The sequence below is a fragment of the Mesoplodon bidens genome, assembly GCF_964165515.1.
Source record: "Mesoplodon bidens genome assembly, chromosome: 10".
Lineage (NCBI taxonomy): Eukaryota > Metazoa > Chordata > Mammalia > Artiodactyla > Ziphiidae > Mesoplodon > Mesoplodon bidens.
This window is the reverse complement of record NC_138172.1, coordinates 44,490,242-44,518,191: the sequence shown is the minus strand read 5'-3', so window position 1 is coordinate 44,518,191 and position 27,950 is coordinate 44,490,242. Positions and strand designations below refer to the sequence as shown.

Here is a 27,950-nt window from a genome sequence, read left to right as displayed (position 1 = left end):
TGTTGGAGAGCTGGTTTGGTGGTGCTGAATTCTCTTAGCTTTTGCTTGTCTGTAACGGTTTTGATTTCTCCATCGAATCTAAATGAGATCCTTGCCGGGTAGAATAATCTTGGTTGTAGGTTCTTCCCTTTCATCACTTTAAGTATATCATGCCACTCCCTTCTGGCTTGTAGAGTTTCTTCTGAGAAATCAGCTGTTAACCTTATGGGAGTTCCCTTTTATATTATTTGTCATTTTTCCCTTGCTGCTTTTAATAATTTTTCTTTGTCTTTAATTTTTGTCAATTTGATTACTATGTGTCTTGGTGTGTTTCTCCATGGGTTTATCTTGTATGGGACTCTCTGCACTTCCTGGACTTGGGTGGCTATTTCCTTTCCCATATTAGGGAAATTTTCGAGTATAATCTCTTCAAATATTTTCTCTGGTCCCTTCTCTCTCTCTTCTGCTTCTGGGACCCCTATAATGCGAATGTTATTGCATTTAATGTTGTCCCAGAGGTCTCTTAGGTTGTCTTCATTTCTTTTCATTCTTTTTTCTTTATTCTGTTCTGCAGCAGTGAATTCCCACATTCTGTCTTCCAGGTCACTTATCCGTTCTTCTGCCTCAGCTATTCTTCTATTGATTCCTTGTAATGTAGTTTTCATTTCAGTTATTTCATCAGTATTTTTCATCTCTGTTTGTTTGTTCTTTAATTCTTCTAGGTCTTTGTTAAGCATTTCTTGCATCTTGTCGATCTTTGCCTCCATTCTTTTTCCAAGGTCCTGGATCATCTTCACTATCATTATTCTGAATTTTTTTTCTGGAAGGTTTCCTATCTCCACTTCATTTAGGTTTTTTTCTGGGGTTTTATCTTGTTCCTTCCTCTGGTACATAGGTCTCTGCCTTTTCATCTTGTCTATCTTTCTGTGAATGTGGTTTTTGTTCCACAGGCTGCAGGACTGTAGTTCTTCTTGCTTCTCTAGGAGCAGCATCTTTTAAGGAATGGGTTTATGATTCTAATATAGCTTCCGTGATTTAGAAAACTGCTCATAGCAGATATAGGATGAATTATTTAATAATGATTTGATGACAGATATTTAATTTGAAAAAAAAGAAGGTTAGATCTTACCTCATATCATCCCCCAAAGTAAAGTACAGATAGATAAAGAGCTAAATGTAAAATACAAGACTACAAATATTAGGGAAAAATAGGAGAATATTCTAATAACCTTGGAGAGTTAAAACCTTCTCAAACAAGGAACAAAATTTAAAGGAAATGAAGAAAATAATTGATAAATTATTAGCAACAAAAATTTTTGCATGTAATGTATACTTAAATAAAGTTAAGGTGAAAGTGATAGACAATGGGAGAGTATCTTCAGTGTGTAACCATCAAAGAACTAACATCTACAGTATAATTAGAAAATAAAACTAATTCCTAAAAATCAAGGAGAAAAAGACAATTGGTCTGACGAAGTAATAGAAGAAACATATAAATGTGTCTTTCACAGAAGGAAAAATGCAAATAGCTGTAAATATAGGAAAAAATGCTCAATCTTAGTAGTAACTATGTTAACTAAAAAGAAATATTTTTTTTCTCACATAAAGTTGGCAATAGTTTAACAGACTGACAACACTGAGTATTGTTGACAGTATGAGAAAATGTGCTCTACAGTGCATGGCTATGTAGACTGCTGTGAAGTTTTGGGAGTTTAATTTGGCAAGTGCTCATTAAAATTAAAGATCCATCTATGCCTCAACTCAGAAATTCTACTCCTGTACTTGTATAAAGAGCTTTGCACAATAATATTTTCTGCAGTATTGTTTATAACATCAAGCATTGAAAAAGACTTGAATATCCATCATTATGGGAACTATTGATTGTGCATTCCTCCCCACCTTAGAACAGTGAAGAACCAAGGAGGTTGGGCGAGATATTTGGAGCAACACTGATAAAGTTCTCTTATCATTAGCATTGCTTAGAATTGTCCGTGCCTGGTGCAAGGTGATAATTAAAAAGACTGACTTTGATTGGATTTATTATTGTTTTAAAATTCTCATCAGGCAATGCACCCTTACTGCTTGCACCCTGGACGGCTTGCTCCCACTCCCACACTCCCTGCTGAAGACCGCCACGATGCAATCTTTTGCAGGTACTGTGCAGAGATCTGTGTGCTCTGACTTTTCCATCACATACTGTTAGGAGAAAGAGGTGGAAGAATATGGGGAGTAGGATGCCGATTTTGCTAAAACACAGATGCATTTACAGAACTATATTTCTAAATGTGCTATACATGTATGATACACAAATACAAATGTAGTCATTTGGGGAGAGATGGCAGGGGTTTAGGGTTGTGCTCAAAGGAGACTATATCTGTATGTTTTAATAATTTTTATATTCACTTATTTATATAACGTATAAGTATGCAAATAGTATATATATATATATATATATATATATATATATATATATATATATATATATATATATATATATATATATACACTTTTTTTTTGGGGGGGGTGTCGAGAACTGCCCTAGTAAACTAAATAGAAGGGAGGACGAGGAGGGCCAGGGTTTTGAAGTCCCCAGAAGTGCAACGCCATCGCCACCTAGTGGTAGGGAAAGGACACTGCCGAGGAGGCAGACAGCAGACTTTCTGGATCGTTTCTGCTGGCCCTTGCCTTCTCCCTGTTGACGCCTTGCAAGGATTAACAGCAGAAGACAATTTACAAGCCACCTCAGAATAAATAGGAAGCTTCAGGCACCTAGTTATGGTGGATAGGTGGCATTTTATACCTGCCAGTGAATCATGCAGACAACTCTCAAGAATATCCCTTGAAGCGTCACCCAGAGTCCCTGGAAAACAGTCTCCACCTGAGCTAGGTGATAATGATTCACAGTTGAACAGAATTTTGTATTTCTCTTTTATGATCACAACAATCTCACATGGCAGATTTTTAATGATCTTATTTTACAGAGGAGAAAATGAGAGCTTGGACCAAAATTCTAGGCAACATATTAGCAGGTCAGGCAGCACTGATGCTAAATTCTGTGACCTGAGGACCTCTGAGTACACGACTGTCTTTTTGTTTTAATTTTTTTTTTTCATGACTGTCTTAATGGGAGCCCCAGGATCAGGGATCTGGCTGACAATTCATAGAAGGTCACTGTAGCAGAGGCTGGTGATGTCCCAGGCTGTATCCCCCAGACCTACATGAGTTGCCTGCAGCCACAGGGGACGATCTGTGGCTCACTGATAGTTTCCCACCTCAGACCCGGCTCTCTCTCTTCTTTTCCATCTGAGGGATTTCTCAGGTACCGTCCATGCAAACCTGGCTGTGTATGGAGTTTATGCCCACCCTGGGTGGGACCTCTCTCTACCAGTGGGAGATGGGAGACTAGGTAACTCTTCCCCATCTTCTAGTAGGAGAATTCTGAGCTGTGATCCACATGACTTCTCAGCGGGTCCCTGGTGGGATGGAGCCCCAGTTGCCTATATTGTATCTTCATTGGCTTTTCTCATTTTCCTGTTTCATTCTTGGGTTTCCTGGGATCGCCTCTCTCATAAACCTACATCCAAATCCTAAACTCCAGACCTGTTTTTGGTGGAACCCAAACTAAGAATGCAAGGCACGGTAGCTGGGTACTATGGGAGATGCAATGACATTCAGAAAGTGGGTGTGGTTTCTCTAGGAGCCTAAAAAGTCAAGTTGATAGTAATGCAAGTAGCTCTGATGATGTGCCTACAGAAAGCAGAGGCAACATAACTAGATCTTCCATAAGGGTCACAGTTTCAAATAGTGCAATCCATTGCTTTTAGGCATTTAAACTTTCCAGGCTACATGTGTCCTTTTTGAGTTTAGAAAATACTGCTATGGGAAGGCCAGAGTCGGCATCACAAAGTTCAATATTCAGTTCATGGTGATCACAACCAGGAAGAGGTGAGGGCAAGGACACAGCATGATCACAGGCATAGAGCTGGGCATGAGCAGGGTTTATTCACAGAATATAAAATTAATCTGGTTGGGGGTCCATGAACTACCTGAAATTGTAAGCAAAGTGTGTGTGTGTGTGTGTTTGTATGTACAGGTCCATTTTTCTAGGGAGAGATTCTATAGCTTTAATCAGATTCTCTAAGGTGGTTCATGAGGTAAACCGTGAGGGAGGTGGCACTGAGGCTTCCAAGGAGGCTTGTGACGGGGACTAAAAGTCACAGAATGTTAGTAAACTGTGCCCTGAATTATCACATTGAAACAATACTGACTGTGCCCTTGTGCTGTGTTCTAGGACAGCTCTTTATAAAGTTATCTTATTCACTCATCACAACCATTCTTTGAAGTGGGTTCTAATATTATCCCCATTTGACAGATGAGGAAACTGAGACCTAAAAAGATGCCTTGTCCAAGGTCACACAGCTGGATTTGAACTCGAGCAGGCTGACTCTAAACCCCATAGCCTTAACCCCACACCAGTGGCCATCAGACTTTAATGCACAGAAGAAGCACCAAGAGAGCTTGTTATAACAGAGATGCCTGGGCACCATCCCCAGAATTTCTGATTCAGCAGCTCTGGGGCAGGGCCTGAGGATCTGCATTTCTAACAAGTTTCCAGGTGCTGCTGTGGCTTCTGGTCTGGGGGCCACACTTTGCAAACCCACTTTGAACTCTAAGCTTTCATCTCCGGAGAGGAGGGCATGGAGCCTCCAAGAGTTGTGACTGAGCAGCAAAACCAAGATGAGAATCCGGTTCTATGGATTCTGAACCCGGGACCCTCCACACCACTCCTGCTTGGAGGAGGGCACAGCCTACTGAAAAATGTGTGTGTGCTTGCACGCACCCAGCTTTATTACCTGATGTGTGTCCAGCTCCGGGGGATGGCCGCTGGGGGAAGATAATTCCTTGCTTGGCTCCTCCGAGCCCACCCGGGCCCTTCTCCACCTCCTGGCCCTCCGATCTGCAGGGTGGGGGGCCTCCTCAGGCTCGCTGCTGTCTGAGGTCTCCCTGCTGGCTGCCTGGGGGTTGAAGTTCACATCTAGCTCTCCCTGTAGGCGCATCTTCTCGGCTGAGGGATTCCTGGGGGCCTTCCTCTGCAACCAGGTCAGCCCGGCCCGGCGCCCAGCTTCCCGGGAAGAGCCTGCCGAGGAGGTTTCTGAGTCAGAGCACATGGCCTCGGGGTTGGGGGAGAGCCCAGAGTAGGCGGAGGGGCCTTGGTTTGAGCCCTGGGTTTGCATGGGCTGAGGCTGGGGGTTCCTGGGCAGGCTCTGGGGCTGTGGGCACAGCGTGCTCAAGGCCTCCTTCCAGTCAAAGTCCTCCTCGCTGTCAGAGCCCATCTCATCGTAGGCGGACGCCACGCTGGAGGCCGCCTCCAGGGCCTGAAATGTGCCACTCTTAGGTTTGGCCAGCAGGCGGGTTGGGGGCAGAGCCCCATCCTTCAGGGCCATCCAGTTCCCGTCAGGGCTCTGCAAAACTGGGGCCACATCTGCAGGCAGGAGGGAGAGAGAAATCAGAGAGGGGCTGTTACTGCCTTAGAACAAGGGGCCCCGCAAAGACCTCCCCTGTGCCCCTCTTCCTAGAGCACTTTCTGGTCTCCCTGCCCATATGTGGCCTCCTCCTTCCCTGAGTTGCTATGACGGACTGTCTGGTTCATTCCATGATCCAACTTGGGTTCTGGCTGATCACGCACAGGGCTGGGCCCTCCTCCCTGATGACAAGGGCCCTGCGGCAGGGTCTGGGTCCCAGTCATCTCTTTGGCCTGCACTGTCCCAAAGCCAGCTCGTGCAGAGGAAAGAGCAGAGGCTGGGAAGTCAGGGGGCCAGGGCAGAGAGCACGCTCAGCCACTTAGCTGCAGTGTGAGTCTCCGAGCTCGGGTCTCTGGTTGGTGAAAAGGGCACAGCTAATACTTCTCTGGGCTGCTGAGAGGATGAAATGAGGTGAGGCTCATAAAGTGTATTACACATACCTGCTCAGAGCAAAAGATGAATTCTTAACAGCTCTTTCCCCCTTGCCTATAAATGAGGCCACTGTAGGGCAGGGCAAAGAACAAGAACTTTGAATTCAGGCAGAGCCAGGGCTGAGCCCCAGTCCTGGCCATTACTAGCAGGTGACCTTGGTCAGAGAGCATCTCTGAGCCTGTCGGTGGGGACAGTGGGACCCTCCCGGGCTGTCAGAGGATTTTTATGAGACAACATATGTGAAGCATCCATCACAGTGCCTACTACAGTGAGGGCCCCCAACTATTTTTATCCTCCATCTATTGAATTGAATTATACCATTATTATTTAACACCTGACTGGATCAGCACCTGTACATGCTTCCTTGTACATGCATATAGAAGACAGATATGTTTATACCCTACATCTGTACCCTATAGTTCCTCTTCAGTACTACAACAACACTGTTTCCACTGACTGTGTGAACATTCAAAAGAGAGGCTAACCAGGGTATTATTACCTTGGACATGTTATGGGCTCTACCTGTGATAATAGTAGGTCTTCTGGGAAAAAGGGCTCTATTTTTTTGGCGTCTTCCCCAGTGCCATGCCCCAAGATCGACAGTCAGGTACTGCAGAAGGCAGTGACTAAAGGGCCCATCAGGGTTTCTCCAGAAATGCTCAGGCTCTCTCTCAGATGCAGCTAGTAATGGCCAGTGAGCAGCAATCTTGCTTTTCCTAAGGCTTTCTCTGGTTACCAGAGTCTGTGCTGGCTGCCCTGAGGCAGGATGGAATCACCACCTCCTGGGAGCAGCCCTGACCAATGACTGGGGAGCTAGGGGATAAGTACCCCAACTCCCTTGCCCATTGGAACTCTTAGAGTTCCCCAGTGGGGCAAGTTCATCACCCATGGTCGTACCCTGCTTCATAACAAGTCATTTGTTGCCTATTTTCCCTTCCCTGTATCATATCCCTACTCTCTGCCCTGTGGTTCCAGGTTCACCTCCAAATAAACTATAGGCCCTCAGATCTTTTTTTTTTAAATGGCCTTTATTATGTTGAGGTAGGTTCCCTCTATGCCCACTTTCTGGGGAGTTTTTTATCATAAATGGGTGTTGAATTTTGCCAAAAGCTTTTTCTGCATCTATTGAGATGATCATATGGTTTTTATTCTTCTGTTAATATGGTGTATCACATTGATTTGCGTATATTGAAGAATCCTTGCATCCCTGGGGTAAATCCCACTTGATCATGGTGTATGATCCTTTTAATGTGTTGTTGGATTCTGATTGCTAGTATTTTGTTGAGGATTTTTGCTTCTATATTCATCAGTGATACTGGTCTTCAATTTTCTTTTTTTGTAGTATCTTTGTCTGGTTTGTGTATCAGGGTGGTGGTGGCCTCATAGAATGAGTTTGGGAGTTTTCCTTCCTCTGCAATTTCTTGGAAGAGTTTGAGAAGGATGGGTGTTAGCTCTTTTCTGAACGTTTGATAGAATTCACCTGTGAAGCCATCTGGTCCTGGACTTTTGTTTGTTGGAAGATTTTAAATCAGTTTCAAGTTCATTTCTTGTGATTGGTCTGTTCATATTTTCTATTTCTTCCTGGTTCAGTCTTGGAAGTTTATACCTTTCTAAGAATTTGTCCATTTCTTCCAGGTTGTCCATTTTATTGGCATAGAATTGCTTGTGGTAGTCTCTTAGGATGCTTTGTATTTCTGAGGTGTCTGTTGTAACTTCTCCTTTTTCATTTCTAATTTTATTGATTTGAGTCCTCTCCCTCTTTTTCTTGATAGTCTGGCTAATGGTTTGTCAATTTCATTTATCTTCTCAAAGAACCAGCTTTTAGTTTTATTGATCTTTGCTATTGTTTTCTTTGTTTCTATTTCATTTATTTCTGCTCTGATCTTTATGATTTCTTTCCTTCTACTAACTTTAGGTTTTGTTTGTTCTTCTTTCTCTAGTTCCTTTAGGTGTAAGGTTAGATTGTTTATTTGAGATTTTTCTTGTTTCTTGTGTAGGCTTGTATTGCTATAAACTTCCCTCTTAGAACTGCTTTTGCTGAATCCCATAGGTTTTGGATCATCATGTTTTCATTGTAATTTGTCTCTAGGTATTTTTTGATTTCCTCTTTGAGTTCTTCAGTGATCTCTTGGTTATTTAATAACATATTGTTTAGCCTCCATGTGTTTGTGTTTTTTATGTTTTTTTCCCTGTAATTGATTTCTAATCTCACAGCGTTGTGGTCAGAAAAGATGCTTGATATGATTTCAGTTTTTCTTAAATTTACTGAGGCTTGATTTGTGACCCAAGATGTGATCTATCCTAGAGAATGTTCCATGTGCACTCGAGAAGAAAGTGTAACCTGCTGTTTTTGGATGGAATGCCCTATAAATATCAATTAAATCCATCTGGTCTATTGTGTCATTTAAAGCTTGTGTTTCCTTATTAATTTTCATTTTGGATGATCTGTCCATTGGTGTAAGTGAGGTGTTAAAGTCCGCCACTATTATTGTGTTACTGTCGATTTCCTCTTTTATAAGCTGTTAGCAGTTGCCTTATGTATTGAGGTGCTCCTATGTTGGGTGCATATATATTTATGATATATCTTCTTCTTGGATTGATCTCTTGATCATTATGTAGAGTCCTTCCTTGTCTCATGTAACATTCTTTATTTTGAAGTCTATTTTATCTGATATGCATATTGCTACTCCAGCTTTCTTTTGATTTCCATTTGCATGGAATATCTTTTTCCATCCCCTCACTTTCAGTCTGAATGTGTCCCTAGGTCTGAAGTGGGTCTCTTGTAGACAGCATATATATGGGTCTTGTTTTTGTATCCATTCAGTGAGCCTGTGTCTTTTGGTTGGAGCACTTAATCCTTTCACGTTTAAGGTAATTATCGATATGTATGTTCCTATTACCATTTTCTTAATTGCTGTGGATTTGTTTTTGTAGGTCTTTTTCTTCTCTTGTGTTTCCCACTTAGAGAAGTTCCTTTAGCATTTGTTGTGTAGCTGGTTTGGTGGTGCTGAATTCTCTTAGCTTTTGCTTGTCTGTAAAGCTTTTGATTTCTCCATCGAATCTGAATGAGATCCTTGCCAGGTAGAGTAATCTTGGTTGTAGGTTCTTCCCTTTCATCACTTTAAATATATCATGGCACTCCCTTCCGGTTTGTAGAGTTTCTGCTGAGAAATCAGCTGTTAACCTTATGGGAGTTCCCTTGTATGTTATTTGTCATTTTTCCCTTGTCACTTTCAATAATTTTTCTTTGTCTTTAATTTTTGTCAATTTGACTACTATGTGTCTTGGCGTGTATCTCCTTGGGTTTATCCTGTATGGGACTCTCTGCGCTTCCTGGACTTGGGTGGCTATTTCCTTTCCCATGTTAGGGAAGTTTTCAACTATAATCTCTTCAAGTATTTTCTCAAGTCCTTTCACTCTCTCTTCTCCTTCTGGGACCCCTAAAATGCGAATGTTGTTGCGTTTAATGTTGTCCCAGAGGTCTCTTAGGCTGTCTTCATTGCTTTTCATTCTTTTTTCTTTATTCTGTTCTGCAGCAGTGAATTCCACAGTTCTGTCTTCCAGGTCACCTATCCGTTTTTCTGCCTCAGTTATTCTGCTATTGATTCCTTCTAGTGTAGTTTTCATTTCAGTTATTGTATTGTTCCTCTCTGTTTGTTTGTTCTTTAATTCTTCTAGGTCTTTGTTAAACATTTCTTGCATCTTGTTGATCTTTGCCTCCATTCTTTTTCCGAGGTCCTGGATCATCTTCACTATCATTATTCTGAATTCTTTCTCTGGAAGGTTGCCTATCTCCACTTCATTTAGTTGTTCTTCTGGGGTTTATCTTGTTCCTTCATCTGGTACCTAGCCCTCTGCCTTTTCATCTTGTCTATCTTTCTGTGAATATGGTTTTTGTTCCACAGGCTGCAGGATTGTACTTCTTCTTGCTTCTGCTGTCTGTCGGATCTTTGTATTAGGGTCCATTTCTGGGGTAAGCCAAACAGACACCCACATGATGCAAATGTGCAGACTTGCCCCATCAGTGGAGCATTCACTCTCAGGGGAAAGGTGTATCCTTGGGGTGTTACAATTAGTCGCTAAGTCTGCCCTCAGGACCATCTTTGGGGCTCTGAATCTGATGCTTCTTCTCAGTGGCACACCCTTGGCCTTCTCTCTTTGAGGAGCTGGCTACTCTGTTCTCTGAGCTTTGCCAAAAAGCTTTCTTTTATTTTTTTTAACACTTAAACTATATCTTATTTTTGTGGTTGTCTCTCCCGCCCCCCATCCCCCACCCCTGACCATGAGCTCCTTGAGGGCAGGGCCACCTCTTCTTCACTGCTGGACCCCCAGCCCCTGGACAGTTCTGCAACCCATCCTGGGCTGGTAAAGACCACTCGCTTGTGAGCACAGGCACCCACAGGCTGCAGGGGAAGATGGGGCACTTGATGTGTGGCTCTACATGAGTCCAGCTGTCTGCAGCCTCTCCTGGGGCCATGGGAGGAAGCCAAAGAGAGAAGGCCCTAGTGACGCCACTCTGTGCCTGCCTCCAGGGTTGGCTGTGTTGTAGATGTGGTCCTGGGCCCTCCTCCAACACCCACTACATGGTGGGCTGGGGTCTGCCCATTACCAGCTCCTCTCTTCTTCTGCCTTTTATAATTCCAGATTGCATGTTGCTCTGGGAAAGCTAGAAGCTGGCCAGTTTTTATCTCAGCAAAAGCAGGGATGGCTCCATAAATGCCCAACCCCATGAAAACCTTGGTTGTCAAGCTGCATTGTGGGAAATTCTCAGAGCTCTGCCTGGGCTCCAGTACCATATTCCCTTTGTGCCCTGGGACACCCTCTGGGACCCTGCTCTCCTCCATCCTCTTCTTTCTCCAAATTCTCACTCTTTCATGATTGTGCAGACAAGTCACAGTTAGAAACTCAAGACCAGGAACTGTCCCCTGATCTTTATTTCCCAGCAATGAGCACATGTTGTGTATATGGCAGATGCTCAGTCAAGGTTTATGAAGTGAAAATGTGTTTGGGGGGGTCATGCATTACTTGCTGTAAGCACTGTCAAGACTGAAGACTGAAGGTGGGTTTACTCAGCCCACAGTGTCCCCTACAGCTGACCTCAACCATGGACCAACAGGCTCCAGAGCCAACCCTTCCCCTGAGGCATAAACAGAACTGCTGAAAATAGCCCAGTTGACCTTACCCTTCTAAGATGACCTCTGCCTCTGGCCCTCCTCTGTTCTACATTTGTGCTCTGCTGAGACTGAGAAGTGCCCCCAGGGAATAACCTGCTTCCTGCTAAACAGATCAGACATCTTTCAAGACTTCTGGGGTTGGCCTGGACATTTTAGCATGTCAAGGACCGAGCAGTCCTCAGAAAAACCAGCAGTTTTCCATACAAGTGCTTTTATATTTTTTATTTTAAATCTTCATCCTGAGAGATGCATGGATTTTTGAGCCAAGTATGAAATCATTTTTCTGTGTGTGATGTTGTTGAACTAAGTTTTTTGTCTCTATGCAACTGATAAATTACACATGGGTGCCTTAGTTTAGAGAAATTTATGCACAAAATCATGTTTTGAAAACCAAGATCCTTTGCAAATTTTTTTGGAATGCTCATAATAGTAGGAACGGTTTTGTGAAATGGAGTGTCTTTTAGAAGTGCTTATAATACCCCCTAAATTTGTTAGTTTCTAAGTCTGAACTTTGAAATGCTCTTTCTTTGTTGTTATTTGTTTACTTTTATGGTGTGGAGACACTTATTGCTATGAGTAGTTGAAAAGCCCTGCAAATGTTTGAGGACCACATTAGCTGTGGTATCTTGGATACTGAAATGAATGCCTGCTAGGTTGGATTGGTGTTCCTGGCCTACATATAATAAGACACCTTCTCCTAGTCCACATAGAACACGTAGCTAAAGGGGGGCTGTGTAGCCAAGTGATCTGAACACACTTGCCCATTCTCTCACGGGTCTCAGAAGGAAAACTGCCCATGTGGGAAACATGTCCACATTATATATTGTGTGCTGTGTGAGAGACCTCATGACTTGGTGGCCCAGCTGTCCCAAATGGGCACACCCCCACTCAGACTGATGGTAGGAAGGGCTGAGCAGCCACTCAACAGCCGAGAAGCCTCCCAACAGCATTTTTGAAACCCATAGACCAAGCACATGCTGCTTAGAACAGTTACTTGTCTCATCCGGCCTGTCCACGCTCTTCCAGCTGGGCAATGCCTCCTCCTCCCTCAGCTGCCTCGATGCAACCTCCAGCGAAGAGGTCCTCAGGACATCTTCTCTGCTGAGTGAGAACGCAGACTGTGACCGCTGTGGAAAGAAAAGAGGGGAAGGGGCGACCTTGTAAGGCACAGTCCCCAGGAGGAGTGCCTTCAGATCCGCAGGCGTCCCACTGCACGGAGAAGACGCAGCTGATGGTAATGGCTTTTCTCGTGTTGAGGTTTAGAAGTTGCAGATCAGTGCATCATGCCATATAATGGCACAAATGGTTCCTGTTTATTCCATTGCAAGCACGCAGGCCTGCCAGAAAGCATCAGAGATGTGGTGGAATCCTACAGCGCAGGTTCTCACATGGCTCCTGTTTCCCCAGCCATTCTCTCGGCCAAGATTTCTTAGGGCCAACTGTGTGTGATGAAAATGAGAGCATCTTCCCTTCAAAGACCTCCAAACTTGAGCATTTCAGCAGTGTAAGTAGAAAGTTATAGCGCAATCTAAGTGCTGCAATAGACAAGTGAACCAAGGATGATCAGACCACAAGCCCAGAGCCTTTGCAACACATTCCCATTTAGTTAAAAAAAGGAAAATAAACTCGAACCTAAGGGCAAGTGGTAGAAAAGGGATTTCAAATGACTGACAAGAAACATGTTTGAGCCGTATCATTTCTATATGTTACAAATGTTATTCTGAGAATCTGAAGCTCAAATGTTCTGTGTAGGGAATTTCATCAAACAGAAAGAGACCAATTTTTTCCATTGTCATTTAATGAAAGAATTCCCTTCTATTGGTGATTTACTTTGATCTTTTTATATGGGTGAAACAGGAACGAAAGCGTCTCTGAGATAGGAAGCAAAGTACCCATCTCTAACTCAGGCCCCAGGCAGTTTGGCACCACCAGCTGGCCAACCTCAACAACAACAGCCCTGCTGCCTGACTCATCTTGGTAACTTTCTTCCTCTCCCGCCACAGGTCCTGAGAGTAGGAGACAAGAGGGGAGCATGTTTGGAGAGCTGTGGGCAGGGCCCCCGGGCGGCTGAGGCTGGACTCAGGACTCAGCTGTATCTGGGCTCCAAGACCACCTCTGCTACAACACCTTGGCTGAGTGACTCAATTTGTTGAGAAGCAGAAACCTAATCTTGCTCTGCACACAGTAATTGCATAATAAGTGTGAGCTTTAAAAAGGTGTTTGAGAATAACAAAGGAGTATAGCAAACACTGGATCCAGGATATATAGGTGAGAAAATTGAGCATCATGACCAGGGTTTTGGGAGAGGACAATGCACTCTGTAGCCTTGCCCTGAAGGATGGTTAACGAGTCTGAGAAAAGACTCAGAGAGGGCTGAGGATCGAGTCCCAGCATCACCATCATCGCAGGCTAGGCCAGGGCCCAGCAGCCCGCAGACATAGGGCGTCTGGCACACTTTGTTGGAGAGGGTGGTACAGCCAGTTCTGGTCCAGAAAGAGTCATTGGAAACCTCTTCTGTTTCCCCTCACAAGACCTTGAGGCCGATCCAGGAGGAAGATGGGTTTGCATAACAAATACGGAACGCTTTAAGCTGTGTACCAAGGGTCACAAACTGCTTCCCACCCCTTTGATTACAGAAGAGAGTATGACGGGTCTCCAGACCTGCCGTTCGATGCAGCGGTCACAGGTTAATGCAGCCCAGGAGTGGAGGAGCTCTCCCTCTCTTATCGATGAGATGAGATTCAGTGTGCATTCAGTTCAAAGAGGCCACGGTCTGTGGAAAACCCCCTTCCTCAAGCTGGGCTGAGGGTCTTGGCTGCTTCTATTCTTGCTGTGTTACACGACACTCTATTGCAACATCTGTTTTTTTGCCTGGTGCAAGCAACTGAGGGAGGTTAATGGACTGCTAATGGTGACATCCTCAGCCCCTGGCACAGTAACTGGTACGGAACTGGAAATCAATGAATGTTTACTGTGGAGTGAATGTGATTTGGGGTGGGCTACAGGATAGGTTTTCACAAGTGCCTGACTATGATAATGATGATGATCTTACTAACTTCTTGGATGAGACTGGGGATCAAGAGAAACAAAGAAGAAGCCCACTGTCATCCTCACTTATGTCATGGAGGGCAAGGTCTTACTTGGAGGAGAGAAAAGCTAACACGCACGTCAAGTGGCTCTCAGTTGGGTACCAGTTCCATCATTCCGAGGGCACAGCAAGCACTGACCCTGTCTCTAGCGCCCTGAACAGCTCTGATACTTCACAACAGCCAAGGTTTTCTTGGGGTTGGGTATCCAGGGAGCCATCTATAATTTTGTGAAATCCTTGACAAATGATGGGCAGCTATCACAGAGGCAGAGATTAAGGGTGACAGTCTGTTGGCAAGTCAAGTTATTAAAAATGGAGAAAAAAATCCTTCCATGGCAAACCCCCATATATTCAGGGGAACATACCCTTGACATGCCTCCCACCTTGGACTGGCAAGAAGACCCCCCTTCTGTGTGATCGCACGGCTCTTCCTGTCTCTCCTACAGTCCTATTCCAACATACCGACTCCTCCACAGACTGTGAGCTCCTGGAAGACAGGGATGGTCTTTTGGGTGTGACCCTCGGTCCCATGTTTGTGACTGAATTTGTAGGATGTAAGACACAGGTGTGGCCCTAAGGAGCTGATGGCCTATTGCCAGGTGCAGTATTACTGCAGCCTCACCTGAGCAGTTTGCTATACCCTGGTCTTTATTTTTCTATCTTCAAACTTCTCACTGTAAATCGCTGAATACATGTTTCAAAGAGAGGAAATGATAGTATTTCATTTTGCAGCGGCTCAAACAATATTTTATTTCTGTATGTGTGTGTCTGTAGGAGGTGGCTGGGCTCCCTTTCTATAGGACAGAAATGCTCCCTCACCTACAAAAGCCAAGGTCAAAAAATGAAAAGTCTTTCTGTGGTCCCAACAGGGAAGATGGGATCTATGTTTTTCATGAGTTGAGGATGCCAGGCTTTTGTAATCTATTTCAGGCAAGCCATTGTTTCACACTAGGAAAAACAGCTATACCCTGACAATCACAAAGAGCTGACTCCAGCGCATCTCAGGGCACTGCGGCCTGCTGTCTGCGGCCTGCTGTCTTCAGCCAGGGTGGAAAAGCCCCAGACCCAAGACCCAGTTTTGCCACAAACTCATTGCAGTAAACGTATTGCCCAGAAGATGGCGCAACCACGACACTTTTACTTGCCAGTTGGTTCAACCTCTGTGGCTCTCGGGAAGTGATGGGATTACTTGATTAATTTATTTGCCTTGTTTCCCTGGCTGGGCCCTCTATGCCCACCCTTTCGTTCCCACCCACAGCTTTTGTTTTTCTTCCTCTTACCCACCCTAGGGTCCATGGAAGAAACAGGGCTGGTGATGTCAGGTCGGGCAGGCCTGAGTTACAGTGTCTGCATGTCTGTGCTGGGGGCCTGGGCATGGAGGGTGGAGTCCATGGGTTCAGGAGTGTTAGCATGCCAGCAAAGCCTTGCAAAGATTGACTGAGAAGTTCAAACAGGCCCCACCTCTTAACTCTTTGGGCATGAATGGGTAGTGTGTTGGGTAGAGTGTCCATGCCAGCGCCTCTTGCTATGTGGGATCTTGGGAGGATCAGTTCTAAGCTTCAGTTTCCTCACAGAAAGGAATCAGTGCCATGTCTAGCACACAGAATGCACTCAGTAAATATCAGTCAAAATAATAGCATTTATTAAGCTCTGCCACTGAGCCAGGGCAAGACCTCCATCCCCTCACTCAGTCCAATTGGGTGCACATGAGTGAGTTGCGGCAGCCTGGAATAACTTGCCCGAGCACAGGGTTGGTGCAGGGCAGATGCCGGGCTTGACCTTGGGTCTGTCTGGCTCCGAGGTGATGCTCTTCCATGCCCGCTTGCTACTGTGCCTGACACCCTTTGCTGAAAGCCTGGGGACAAGGCACTCCTGGCTAACATGCTCCAACCCAGCAGGACCTGCCATCCAAACCAGCTGGTTCTGAAGCTTTAGGCAAAACTTGCTGTGTGATCATCAGTTACCTTTGTTAAAGCTTCCCCTGCAGCCGCTGGTCCCCCGTGTGGGCAGCAGCGTCCTGTTCTCCCTGTATTTCTTGGAATGGTATATTGTTGCTATGACTGCAATGATTATCATCATCGCCACCAGGGCAGGCTCCCTGGGGCACCGATCATGGCTTCAAAATAAGTCTTTGCTCTCAAGGAGCCCACATCATAAAACAGGGAGAGAATGTTTTTAGTATCAAGGGTTTATGGGCAAAGGGATCGATAACAGTGTTCCTATGAATAACAACTGAGACATAGCTTTGCTTTGTATTTTTAGGGTCGGGCACAGTCATTAAATTCAATCCAATAATTATAACAATAATGAAAAATACTTTAGGTCTGTACTATAGTCATTTAAAGGAGTGAGCAAATGTGAGGGAGGAAAATGACAAAAGCACAAAGGGAAAAGGCTGAGGAAAATAGGGAAGGATAGAGAAGAGACAGAGTCAGACAGAGACGCACCTTAGTCCCCGGGCATAGCATATGCCCAGCCTCTGCTGTCCTCATTATTATCAATAGGATCACCGTATTAATACAGAAGACGACTTTTTATATACACGTGCACAAAGAGATAGGCACTAAATGAATTATAACCCCTGCCCTGGTGCCTTTCAGGATATTGCATCTTAAGGCTTTGAAAGCTAGATTGCACTGACCCCCCTACTGGCAGAGAACCACACAATAAAGGAGGAAATTAAAAAGAGGACAATCACACTGATCTTTCTTTCAAGAGAGTAGATGAGAAATCCTGTCAGCATGGGGATGGATTAAGTTTGGGTTTTGCAGTTAAGCCCAAGGAGGGAGGCCTGCAGCGTTATGGGATTCTGCACAGTTACCCCTGGAGCCAGGGTATTCGTGTCCTTGGAGAACTGAGGATAAAAGAGGAAACACTGCCAGGAGACCACTGGTTTAGGGCCATCCAGGGTCCGTAGGTCAGGGTGCCCTCCTGAAGATATCACGAAGAGGCCATCCTTAAGCCTGCAGCCTGCCGGCATCCCTTGCCAGCTTTGGGTCAATGTACTGATGCCCAGCTCTGCCCCAGACCCTGTGAGTCAGCACCCCTGGAGTGGGGCTCAGGCAGATGAGGAAGATGAGCGTCTGAGGCGAGAACAGCTCGTGGAAAGGTGGGAGAACCACCTTCCTTGAAGTCCCCAAGAACCGAGGCTTGGCCTGCTGGTTCACGTCCAGGCTCTGGCCAGCCTCCAGAAGCATTTCTGCTTTTATGCCCTCTGCTTCTCGATCCGTCTTTATCTAGCTCCCTAGACCAGAGCTGCGTAAGAAAACTTTTCAGGGAGGCTGGAAATGTTCTGTATCTGCACTGCCCAATAAAGTAGCCACCAGTCCCAGGGGCTGTTGAGGACTTGAAATGTGGCCAGTGTGACTGAAGAACTGGATTTTAAATTTAACTTTAATTAAATTGTCACTTGTGTCTTGTGGTCACCATATTGGACAGTGCAGACATAGAACCTCTGGGATGAAAGGGACCTTAGGGATCGAGTCCATTGATCTCACGTTTTAGTGGAGGAAGCTAGATCAAAAGCTTTGGAACAGGAAAAAGGTATTCAACTCCCGACCCCACTGATCACTAGCTGTGGGAGCTTAGGCAAGTTATGCTAAAACTATAGTTTCTTTACCTATAAAATGGGCCCAATAATACCTGTCCCCACCTTTTGGTGGAGAGTAAAAAAAATAACATGCGATGGGGTGCTTTTCCCATGGCTTCCTTTCCAGTTTTTTTTTTAATTGAAGTATAGTTGATTTACAATATTGTATTAGTTTCAGTTGTACAGCAAAGTCACTTACATATATGTAGTTTTTCAGATTGTTTCCATTATAGGTTATTATAAGATATTGAATATAGTTCCCTGTGCTTCGCTTAGTATGATAATCTCTAGGTCCATCCACATTGCTGCAGATGGCATTATTTCATTCTTTTTTATTCCGCCTTTCCAGTTTTAAATTGCACCTGTGTGTTGCCCTGTCCCTTGCCCTGTGCTATGACTGTGGGCACCTGCAGCTGATAGAACACCAGCCCTGCTGGCCAGTCCTGCTCTTTCTTGCTGAATTTCCACACCCAGGGTCCAGCCTCTATCCCATTCTCCACACATCCTTGCCGGGGCTGCTTAAACACATACCAAAGGATTTTACGGGCTTAGTGACTCTACCGCAGACGTGGCAGGCCCAGACCCTTGGGGCACAGGAAGGACACTGTGCTTTGTGGTTGGGGATGACGAACAAAAAGGTCTACTCACACCCCGACTTCCTGCCCACGTCCAGATGTGACCTCAGAAGGCAGTGGCAATTCTCTCGTTGTCATTTCTCAGTTTCAGTAAAGCAAGTGCTCAAGTTGTAAGAACACACCTGGCCTTCAGAAAGCCATTTTTTCCATGGGACTCAGTACAACTCTTCAGGATTAATTTTAAAAAGCCTATTGACATTGTTATTTTTCCTAGATTGGTCTCTGTGTAAAAACCCACCTCCATGTGTGTAAGAGCACAGGCCTCCTGGCCCCCACGCAGTGCTCTCTGCATCTCTCCCTGTCCTTCAGGAACCTCAGGCTGTCTGGTGGGCACATGTGCTAACTATAAATGTTAAGCATGGTGTCCCCATTTCTGTGGGGATAACGGCTCTGACCTGCACACATGCAGGGCACCTGTAGGGGGTGGGCGGACATGGCGTGGGGACTCACCCAGAAGGTGGTGGAGGTGCGGTGGCCTCCCGGGGAGACTGTGGTCCCCTCGTCAGCTGCCTTCGCACTGCAGCTCTGGGGCTGTGGCCACTCCGGCTCCTCTTCCATGTGCTGCTCACTTTTGCTCTTCTGTTTTCTTATGATCTGGGGAGGAGGCAGGTGACAAAGGGGACACATTATTGGAGAGGGCTCCAGTGCTATGTGGGGTAACTGGGAAATCTTAGTCATCATCTCTGGGAAATTCTTAGTCATGTAAGAGCTTAGTTTCCGGGTCTTCCCTGGCAATTTAGTGGTTAAGACTTTGCCTTCCGGTGCAGGGGGTGCAGGTTCAATCCCTGGTTGGGGAGCTAAGATCCCACATGCCTCGTGGCCAAAAATCCAAAACATAAAACAGAAGCAATGTTGTAACAAATTCAAAAAAGACTTAAAAAAAATGGTCCACATCAAAAAAAAATCTTAAAAAAAAAAGTTTCGTTTCAACAGAATACCATCTGATTTCAGGTCTGTCTTATGATAAAACAGCACAACTAAAGCCTTGAACATTCTACATCACTTTACAGTTTACAAGTAGTCCTTTTACAATGCTGACAACTTCTATTTATTAAGTGCCTACTGTGTGCCAGTCTCTCTGTGCTTGGCACCATATATGCTTTACCTCATTTAATTCTCAAAATACTTGTAAGAGCTACGTACTATAACTCTCCCCATTTTACGGATGATGAGTGAGGCTCAGAGGTTATCAGTTAAGGACACACAGCTCATAAATAGTGGAAGTGGATCGCAAACCCAGAGTCTCTGGCCGTACATCCTGACTTTAGGAAGTGTCTGAAAGCCCTAAGGAGGGGGCATATATCAAGCATCATGAGGGAAGGCTTCAGCTTGTTTGCACCGCTTGCTAGATTGGGCATGGCCACTTGGATTTAATGAGTCCATTTGTACGAAGGTCTCTGGGCTGGGTTCCTGGCTCCTCACCCACCAGCTTAATCCCTAAAGGCAACCACGTTCATACCGCTTAGTTTTTGCCATGCAATTCAACCCCTCTGCATTAGCCCCAGAGTACAATGGAGAAAGTGAGAACAGAAGAAATGGTGCCCAAGACAACAAAGGCGCTTATGGCGGCTCTTCTGCTCACCAAAGGCCCTTGTCCAGGCCAGGGTGGTAAATTGCAGCCATCTGGATGCTAGGGCCCACCTACCTTCTGCAGTATGGTTGTGGCCAGTTCCTCAGTCAGCTCCTCCCTGTGGTCCCGCAGGTAACTGGCCTCATTCTGCTTGTCCTGCAGAAGGAGGAAGAGAATGTCGTGAGCTGTGGGTGTGTTTGGGAGACTTGGCAATCGCTTTCTCAGGAGTCCTGACCACAAATGCAGGGGGAGGATAGGCTCTAGTCAAGGATGGCTATCATGATGGTTTGCCCACAGCCTGCACTTTCTCTTGGCAGCCAGGACTCCACCCACACCTCCTCCCAGACAGACGTTGTGACAGTGGGTGGGGTGGGGGGGGCATACCAGGCTATCCCCATAGGCTTCTGCTTTGGAGATTGCTTCTTCTATGGCCTCTTCAGCCACCCGTAGGGCAACAGCCAATGTGTCCATCATGCTATGTCCTAGACAGGAAACAGAACATAGACCGCTTTCTGGAAGGCAAGGACACGCTCCAAAACATACAAAGTGGCTTAAAGATGACTGGACAAAAGGACTTAATATAAGGAAATAACGGTTCTTCATCTACTTTCTCAGATAAAGATTATGTTTTATTTTGTGCACGTAATGTATCATTATAATGATAGGAAGGAAAATTGTGAAATCTTCTGAGGGCTGTGCTCATGGTTTAATGCAAACACAAAATCCATGGAAGAATTTTTTAGACTCTAAACCCCTACTACTGATAACATTGGCCGATCTTCCCGAGCTCAACCACGTGCTGGGCTGCAGACTGAGTGTCTCATACATGATCACAGTGGATCCTTCCAACAACTCATTGAGTAGGCACCGTTTTATAGATGAGAGAACTGAAGCACGGAGAGGTCAAATAACTCACCCAATGTTGCGCAGTGAGACAGAGAGCTGAGATTTGAATTCAGGGCTCTCTGTCTCCAAATCCCGTGATTTTAACCACAAAAGTGAGATAAACACAAGCCAACATGATTTTTAAAAATAATGCTATCATATATTTAGTGAACATATTTTTTGCATATGGTGACAAACGGAAGTTTTCCCAAGTCAAAGGACTTCTGCAGGTGACAAAATTCTTTTTGAAGTCAAATACTTGGAAGAGTTTTGCTTCCTGGAGGTACTAGATTTTTTGCTTCTTGCTTGAAAGTGAGAATTTCTATCATGCCTCTCAGTTCATCCCAGAAGCCCGACTCACATCAGGCACAGGAACAGAGGTCTGCAGGTGCTGCTTGCCTATGTCTCCTTTTCCCCGATTTCAACCTCCTGTTTCCATTTATAATCTCCTAGTCATGCATTATTTAACACATGCATATCTCCTGAAAGCTGCCTCAGATTCTTTGTAGAATGAGACAAGGTGTAAATGTATCAATTCATTAATTAATCAATCCCTTAATTAAAATACTTAATTCAAGCTTCTTAGACTCCTAAAGACACACATGTGGACAGAAAGTGGCATTTGGCAAACATAACAAAATCTCCCAAACCAACCCAATTAAAGTCAAAACCATCTAGCCAGGCAGCTGACGAGGACATCACAGGCTGGCTGTGACAGTCCTGACAGAGACACACGGGGGCAACCCAGCTCAGGGCTTGGCACCCCTCAGGTGGCTGAGTGAACACATAATTTCCCCAGTGTTTCTATAAGAAGAGTCTATAAAATTTAAGTTGTCGCCACATTCAGTGCTCCCTGGAGACAGACACTGTACCTCCCATCTCTCTTCTTCAAGATACCAATCAATGTATTCTTCATAGAAGTGGCGCCCCACAAATTCTTGTTGATTCAAAGTGCACCAAGACCTCCCCAGCACTAGGGTCTCTGAGGGTCCCAGTGATGCCTTGACAGACGCGAGCTGAGCCCATGCTCTCGTGTGCCTTCCGAGCTATTGGGTGATCAGGTGCATAGCTAACTGGTAAGAGGTGTGCTGGAGATCCTATGATAGGGATAGTCACCAGCTTCCACAGAGCCCTGGAGAGGAAGAGCCTAGAGCCATCAAAAAGGGTGGAGCCCACGTCTGTGGTTTTGGCATGAGGTGGAGTGGAGCACCAAGATGTTTGGGCTGAAAGTGAAGGCTTGAGAGGGTGTTTCAGAGATAACAACTGGTGGGGTGTGGAGGGAGGATAAGAAGGCAGAGGCAGAGTGACCGAAGTTCAGAGGACCAGTCAGGTGGGGGGGACTGTTAGTTTTATGTGTCAACTTGGTGAAGCTATAGCACCCAGCTGTTTAATCAAACACTAACCCAGGTGTTGCTATGAAGGTGTTTTGTAGGTGTGGTCCACATTATGGTTACAATAGTTGACTTTAAGTAAAGGAGATTACCCTTGAAAATGTGAGTAGGTCTCATCCAATCAGTTGAAAGGCCTTAAGAGCAAAAACAGAGGTTTCCCAGAGAAGAAATTCGGCCTCAAGACTTAAGCATCAACTCCTACTAGAGTTTCTAGTCAGCTGACCTATTCTATGTGCTTGCCAGGCCCTGCAGTTGTGTGAGCCGAGTCCTTGAAATGAACCTCTTTTTGTGTGTGTGTGTTATGTGTACATACCCTATTGGTTCTGTTACTCTGGAGAACCCTGGCTGATATAGATGGTGACTGAAATTAATATTAATACAGGATTGTTGAGGGCAGGGAGGTGCTCAGGCCATAGACCTTGGAACAGAAAGAAAAGGATGGGATTGCACATAGAACCCATAGGAACTTGGGTGACTGGGTGGAAGCGGGGAGGGGGATTAAGGAAAAGGTAAGTCTTGCTGGTGGACTTGTGGCTGAGGAGCTTGACTGGGATATGCTGAAGTTAAGATCCCTGGAGGGGCTGCAGGTCTTGGTGACCAAGCATCAGAACACTGAGTCTAGAACTCTGGGCTGAAGTAAGGGCTAGGCATTCAGACAGAGGTGCACCAAAGCCATGTGACTTCTCCCAGGGAGAAGTCTCAGGCAGCAAGGATGATAGAGGATGAGACCTTCATGAGAAGGTGCCCAAGGAGAGAACAGAGAGAGCACAGAAGCACTGTGGGGGGCCACAGGACCAGGGGGACGAGGAGGCACCTGTTCCCAACACCCAGTACTTTGGAGAAGGAGCCGGAGCGTTGGAGGAGGTTTTATTTGGAATTGAAAGAAGTTTGTTTTGCTTTTAACCTTTGCTCTAAGGCGATGACTGTACTGGTATAAAAAAGTAAAAGTTGATCAGTAAATGGTACATTCTTTATAAGAATATTTTAATATTAATTGCACAAGTGAGTATGTTGATTGTCATATTCCAACTCCAGAAAAACACACACTAGTTGATTGTAAGTATCTACTGGTTGGTAGGGAATGCACTTCTCTAGGCTACACCTTAGATATATTCACCTATTTTGATGATGGATTCACACAAATGGCAATAAAAGAAGACCCAGGGAGACTCTCACATACAATAACAGAGTTGCATCAGTGGTTCCAATGCCATGGGGGACCCTGACGGACTGAAGGTGTTTGTAATGCTCTAACCTCCCATTAGGTGTAAACCCTTAAGCAAACTTACCTTCTGACTGCCTATAAAATGTTGAGTCACTGCCTGAAATACTTCCTTCATTCTCCAGGTTTGCCTCAAAAAAGCTTCCTCCTGAGGGGTGGGGGGAAGAGACAGAGGAGATATAAGATTATCCAAGGTCTTCAGTGAGCCCAGTGCACCGTGTCACTGAATTGGCAGACCACCATTACCCACTTCGATTGTTAGCCTTGCAAATAGGTTTAGGGAATCACTGGGTTCTACAGTAATGCTACAGATTTTGACCAGTCACATTTTTCTTTCTCATGCTAATTCCTTGTGTAGCAACGCTTCCACCTCCAACTTTCTTCCAGAGCCTTCCTTGGAGGCAATATGGAATCAAGTGTGGAATAATAGATTGAACTCAGAGATATGAGCTCATTTCCTGGACCTGCAAATGACTAGATGTGTGACCTTGATCAAGTTACTTAACCTCTCAGACACTTGGCTTCCTTACTAGAAAAACTGTGATAATGATAGAACTCTGCTCATCATGGGTGATGAGACACTGCATGTCTGGTCTTTAGCTGCTGTCCATGGCATCAGTCTAAACAGTGGCCTTTAGCCAGTGAGTAAACTGTCATTAGCAGTTAGTGGAAACAAGCCCAGAGCAAGACAAGGTAAGCCATGGCATTTGATCTTTTAAGGCCCACTGCCTCTTCTCTGGTCTTCTCTCAGTTGAACACACACTCTATCTTGGCCAGGCTGGGAAGAGCAGTTGGCTAAACCTTTTTTAAGTTGGGGATTTACCATTTGTGTTCACGTATTAATTCATCAAAAGAGATCTTTGAAGGTGTGGAGGTGTGGATGATGTCTCTTTCCTTTTTAAATTACTGTATTGTATCACCAGTACACAAGATAGCACTGAGAGAGCAGGGGGCTCAAAAAAATTCTTGAATTGGATGCTGGTGGAAAACACTGATAGAACCAAGAAAATAAATGTGGGTCTACAGCTCTTAGCTCAAAAGGGGGAAATGCTATTGATGTCAGGTCAAACTAAGCAGTAGACCTTCGATACACATAATACAGCCCGTGCTTCCTTGGATGGGCTGCATGGGGCTCCAGTGTGGGAACTCTTAGGGTAACTGCCGTAGGCATCTACAGCAGGGTCAGCAGGCTGCTACCTTTATGAAATAGGTCATTAGTGTGCGGCCTGCCACGGGGACTCAGTCTGACCATATACCATTCTCTGTGCTTGTGTTTTTTGACCAGCCTTTCAAAAGACCCATAGTCACTTATTCCAGCTCTGTGACCATAATGAAGTGACTTTACCTTCTTGGGTCTCCACTTCCTCACTTATAAAATAAGGCTTTAGGATAAGTCATCACCTCAGTTCCGAGGCTATACATCTAAGTGCAAATATTTCACTCTGGCTTGGCTGCATCTGGCAGCCATCCATTCATCCAGCAAATATTTCATGGGCACCTAGTAGATGCCTGGCCCTGGGCTGAGCGTTAGGGTGTACTGGTGAGCAAGGCCAGAAATCCTCGCTGCCCTGACAACCTTGATAGTCTAGTGGGTGAGAATTCATTAACCAAAAATTTATATAAATAAATATAAAACTGTAGATATGTTGAGTGCTGTGACTGGGTGGTTCATAGAATAGGGCAAGTGTTCAGCAGGGAAGACTGACCTAGACGGTAAGTAACCAGCCAAAAGGGTGTGGGGTGGGAGGGAGTCCAGGGCAGAGCAAACAGCTTGCACAGGCACAGGCAATGGGTACAGCAGGGTGCATCTGAAGAGCTAAAACAGAGGCCGGGTGGCTGGGCTGTGAGAGGAGAGGGAACCTGGGGTGAGATGGGCTGGCGGCAGACCGCACAGGTCACGGTGGCCACATCACCGTTCTGATCTTTGTCCCACCATGAAGCCACTTGAAGACAGTAAAGTCTCCACAGGGGTGATCTGGTTAGGTGTGTGTTTCTAAACACACGTAAAGGTGCACGCTGGCTGCTGTGTGGAGGACAGCTTGGAAGAGGGAGAGGGTGGGTGTCTAGAGAGGAAGCTGAGAGTGTGGCCCACCCTCTGGAGTGTCCCTGTGATGGGAAAGAGCATGGCAGGGCAGAAGTGGAGGAAAATCTGCAGTCCACGAAGGGCTTAGGAAATGGGAGAGACTGGGCATGTTTACAAATCAATAGGAAGGAACCAGTTAAGAGGGAGGCTGAAAGGCAAGACAGAAGGGCTGCGTGAACTTGAGACCTTCATGGAAGGTGACAGGGATCAGGTGCGGAGGTGTACACAGTCTGCCCTGTGAAGGAGGCTGTGAGGCTGTCTCCTGAGACAACGGGGATGGTGGTGGGGAGCGTGATGGGGGAGGAGAAGATCTGAAAACATCTTTGGGAGAACTGCACTGACCAGGACAGGCTCTGGTTTTCCATGATTATAAATCTTCTAGTACAACAACTCTCCCTGTGTCCCTTTAAATTCATAGGTGGGAGCTTCTGTGTCATTTAGGATGATGGGATTTTTCCAAGGGCAGAAAGCAACTGAACTGTTTTGGAAAGCACTGACACAGCAGCCAGACATCAAGTCAGAGCTTCCATGAGCTGGAGGAACCTCCAATTTCAGGCAACTCAGTATTTTTTTTTTTTTTTTTTGCAAACCTATTCTTTTTTTTTCATCTTTATTGGAGTATAATTGCTTTACAATGGTGTGTTAGTTTCTGCTTTATAACAAAGTGAATCAGTTATACATATACATATGTTCCCATATCTCTTCCCTCTTGTGTCTTCCTGCCTCCCACCCTCCCTACCCCACCCCTCTAGGCGGTCACAAAGCACTGAGCTGATCTCCCTGTGCTATGCAGCTGCTTCCCACTAGCTATCTATTTTACGTTTGGTAGTGTATATATGTCCATGCCACTCTCTCGATTTGTCACAGCTTACCCTTCCCCCTCCACATATCCTCAAGTCCATTCTCTAGTAGGTCTGTGTCTTTATACAGAGTGAAGTAAGTCAGAAGGAGAAAGACAAATACCGTATGCTAACACATATATATGGAATTTAAGAAAAAAAATATCATGAAGAACCTAGGGGTAAGACAGGACTCAGTGTTTTTAAAAGACCATGTTGTTAGTCAAATCCCACATGAAAGATGTCATAGACCTTTCCAAGAATCGTGTCAAAAATAGATATAGCACGTTAATAAATAAAAGCAAGATTTATTTTCCCCATTTTATTTATCCAATACTAAATAAATGTATGTATTATTTACCAAATTGTCTAGGGATTAAGTATATTAATAAGGGCTACTTTCATCTTTTCATGTAGTGCTTCTTTTTAGAATAACTGTTAAAAATGTCACACTGAATCTATCAGATAAACCACATGAGCATTGGACATTATATTTTTTTTATAAATCTATTTACTTATTTCTCTGACTTCACTGAAACGTTGGCTCTGAGATGGCAGGGTCTTGCCCATCTTTTAACTCCCAGGTCTTAAACCAGGCATTCAATAAATGTTTACTGAAGGAATGAATAAGTCTTAGATTTATCTGACAAAATGAATGGGTCTCCAGTTCTGCCTAATCTGTTCACCTGATATGGGCTGCAGGAGGAGTCAGTGAGCTTGGGACTGATGGCCGTGCAGTGGGTACATGTGATGGGTAACCCATAAGGTTCTGTGAACTCCATGAATTTTCAATGGACTGTGTTTTCTTATGGCAAACTACACTGGTCCATGCAATGGAGACGTTTCATAGATAAAAGGAGTCTTATACTGAGAGTCCTGGAGCAGAGCCCAGGTCTTGCACCTTGTAGATTATGTTCTGACAATCAAAATTCTGAAACTAAGTACCCTCAGATGGAGTTGAAGATGGAACCATCTTATTCAGAACTCTGCCATACGAATTATAGTGAAGTTCTAGCTGAGGTTCTCAGTCTTGGCTGTGTCTTAAAATAACACAGAGAGCTTTAAAAAATATCTATTCCAGGGCCACCTCCAGAAATTTGGAAGTAATTGACTAGTGGTGGAAGATGACTCTGGCACTTTTTCAAAGCTTGTGAGGTGATTCTAACGTGTAGTTGGGCTTGAGGATGGCAGATGACAACCATACCAAGGTGCTGGGTTGTAGGTAGAAGCTAATGCTCATGTCTCCACGGTCATCTAACATAATCAGGACATTACTGACGCACGGGAGATTTCTCCACACTTGAGGTGTAACTCAATTTTCTAGGTGGTATGTAGAATCGCTCTCACAGTTTTATGATCACGACTTTACAGGTTTGAGTACCATCTCATAAATTGTCTCCTGCCTGCTTGTCTTCATGTTGCTCAAAAGGAAATCTTAGTTTAAAATAAGATACAAATCATGTTAAAGCAACTGATTCTAGTACTTCTATGAAGTGTCTTGGTACCCGCAAAGTGCTTTTAAGACTGAATTGTGTAATATT

The 27,950-nt window shown here is 44.9% G+C and overlaps 2 protein-coding genes across 2 annotated transcripts in view; one reads left to right on the top strand and one right to left on the bottom strand.

Moving 5' to 3' along the window:
- Window positions 1-27,950, top strand: part of LOC308623932 (uncharacterized protein) — a 438,061-nt gene that overhangs the window by 171,308 nt on the left and 238,803 nt on the right. The window lies entirely within an intron of this gene.
- Window positions 1-27,950, bottom strand: part of MYRIP (myosin VIIA and Rab interacting protein) — a 182,543-nt gene that overhangs the window by 55,032 nt on the left and 99,561 nt on the right. The window contains exons 4-9 of the mRNA XM_081246728.1: window positions 23,555-23,635; window positions 20,374-20,471; window positions 20,065-20,145; window positions 18,870-19,013; window positions 12,102-12,234; window positions 4,833-5,461 (exon numbers count right to left, since the gene is read on the bottom strand). Coding sequence (XP_081102854.1) covers window positions 4,833-5,461; window positions 12,102-12,234; window positions 18,870-19,013; window positions 20,065-20,145; window positions 20,374-20,471; window positions 23,555-23,635 — 1,166 coding nt within the window. The remainder of the gene's footprint in view (window positions 1-4,832; window positions 5,462-12,101; window positions 12,235-18,869; window positions 19,014-20,064; window positions 20,146-20,373; window positions 20,472-23,554; window positions 23,636-27,950) is intronic.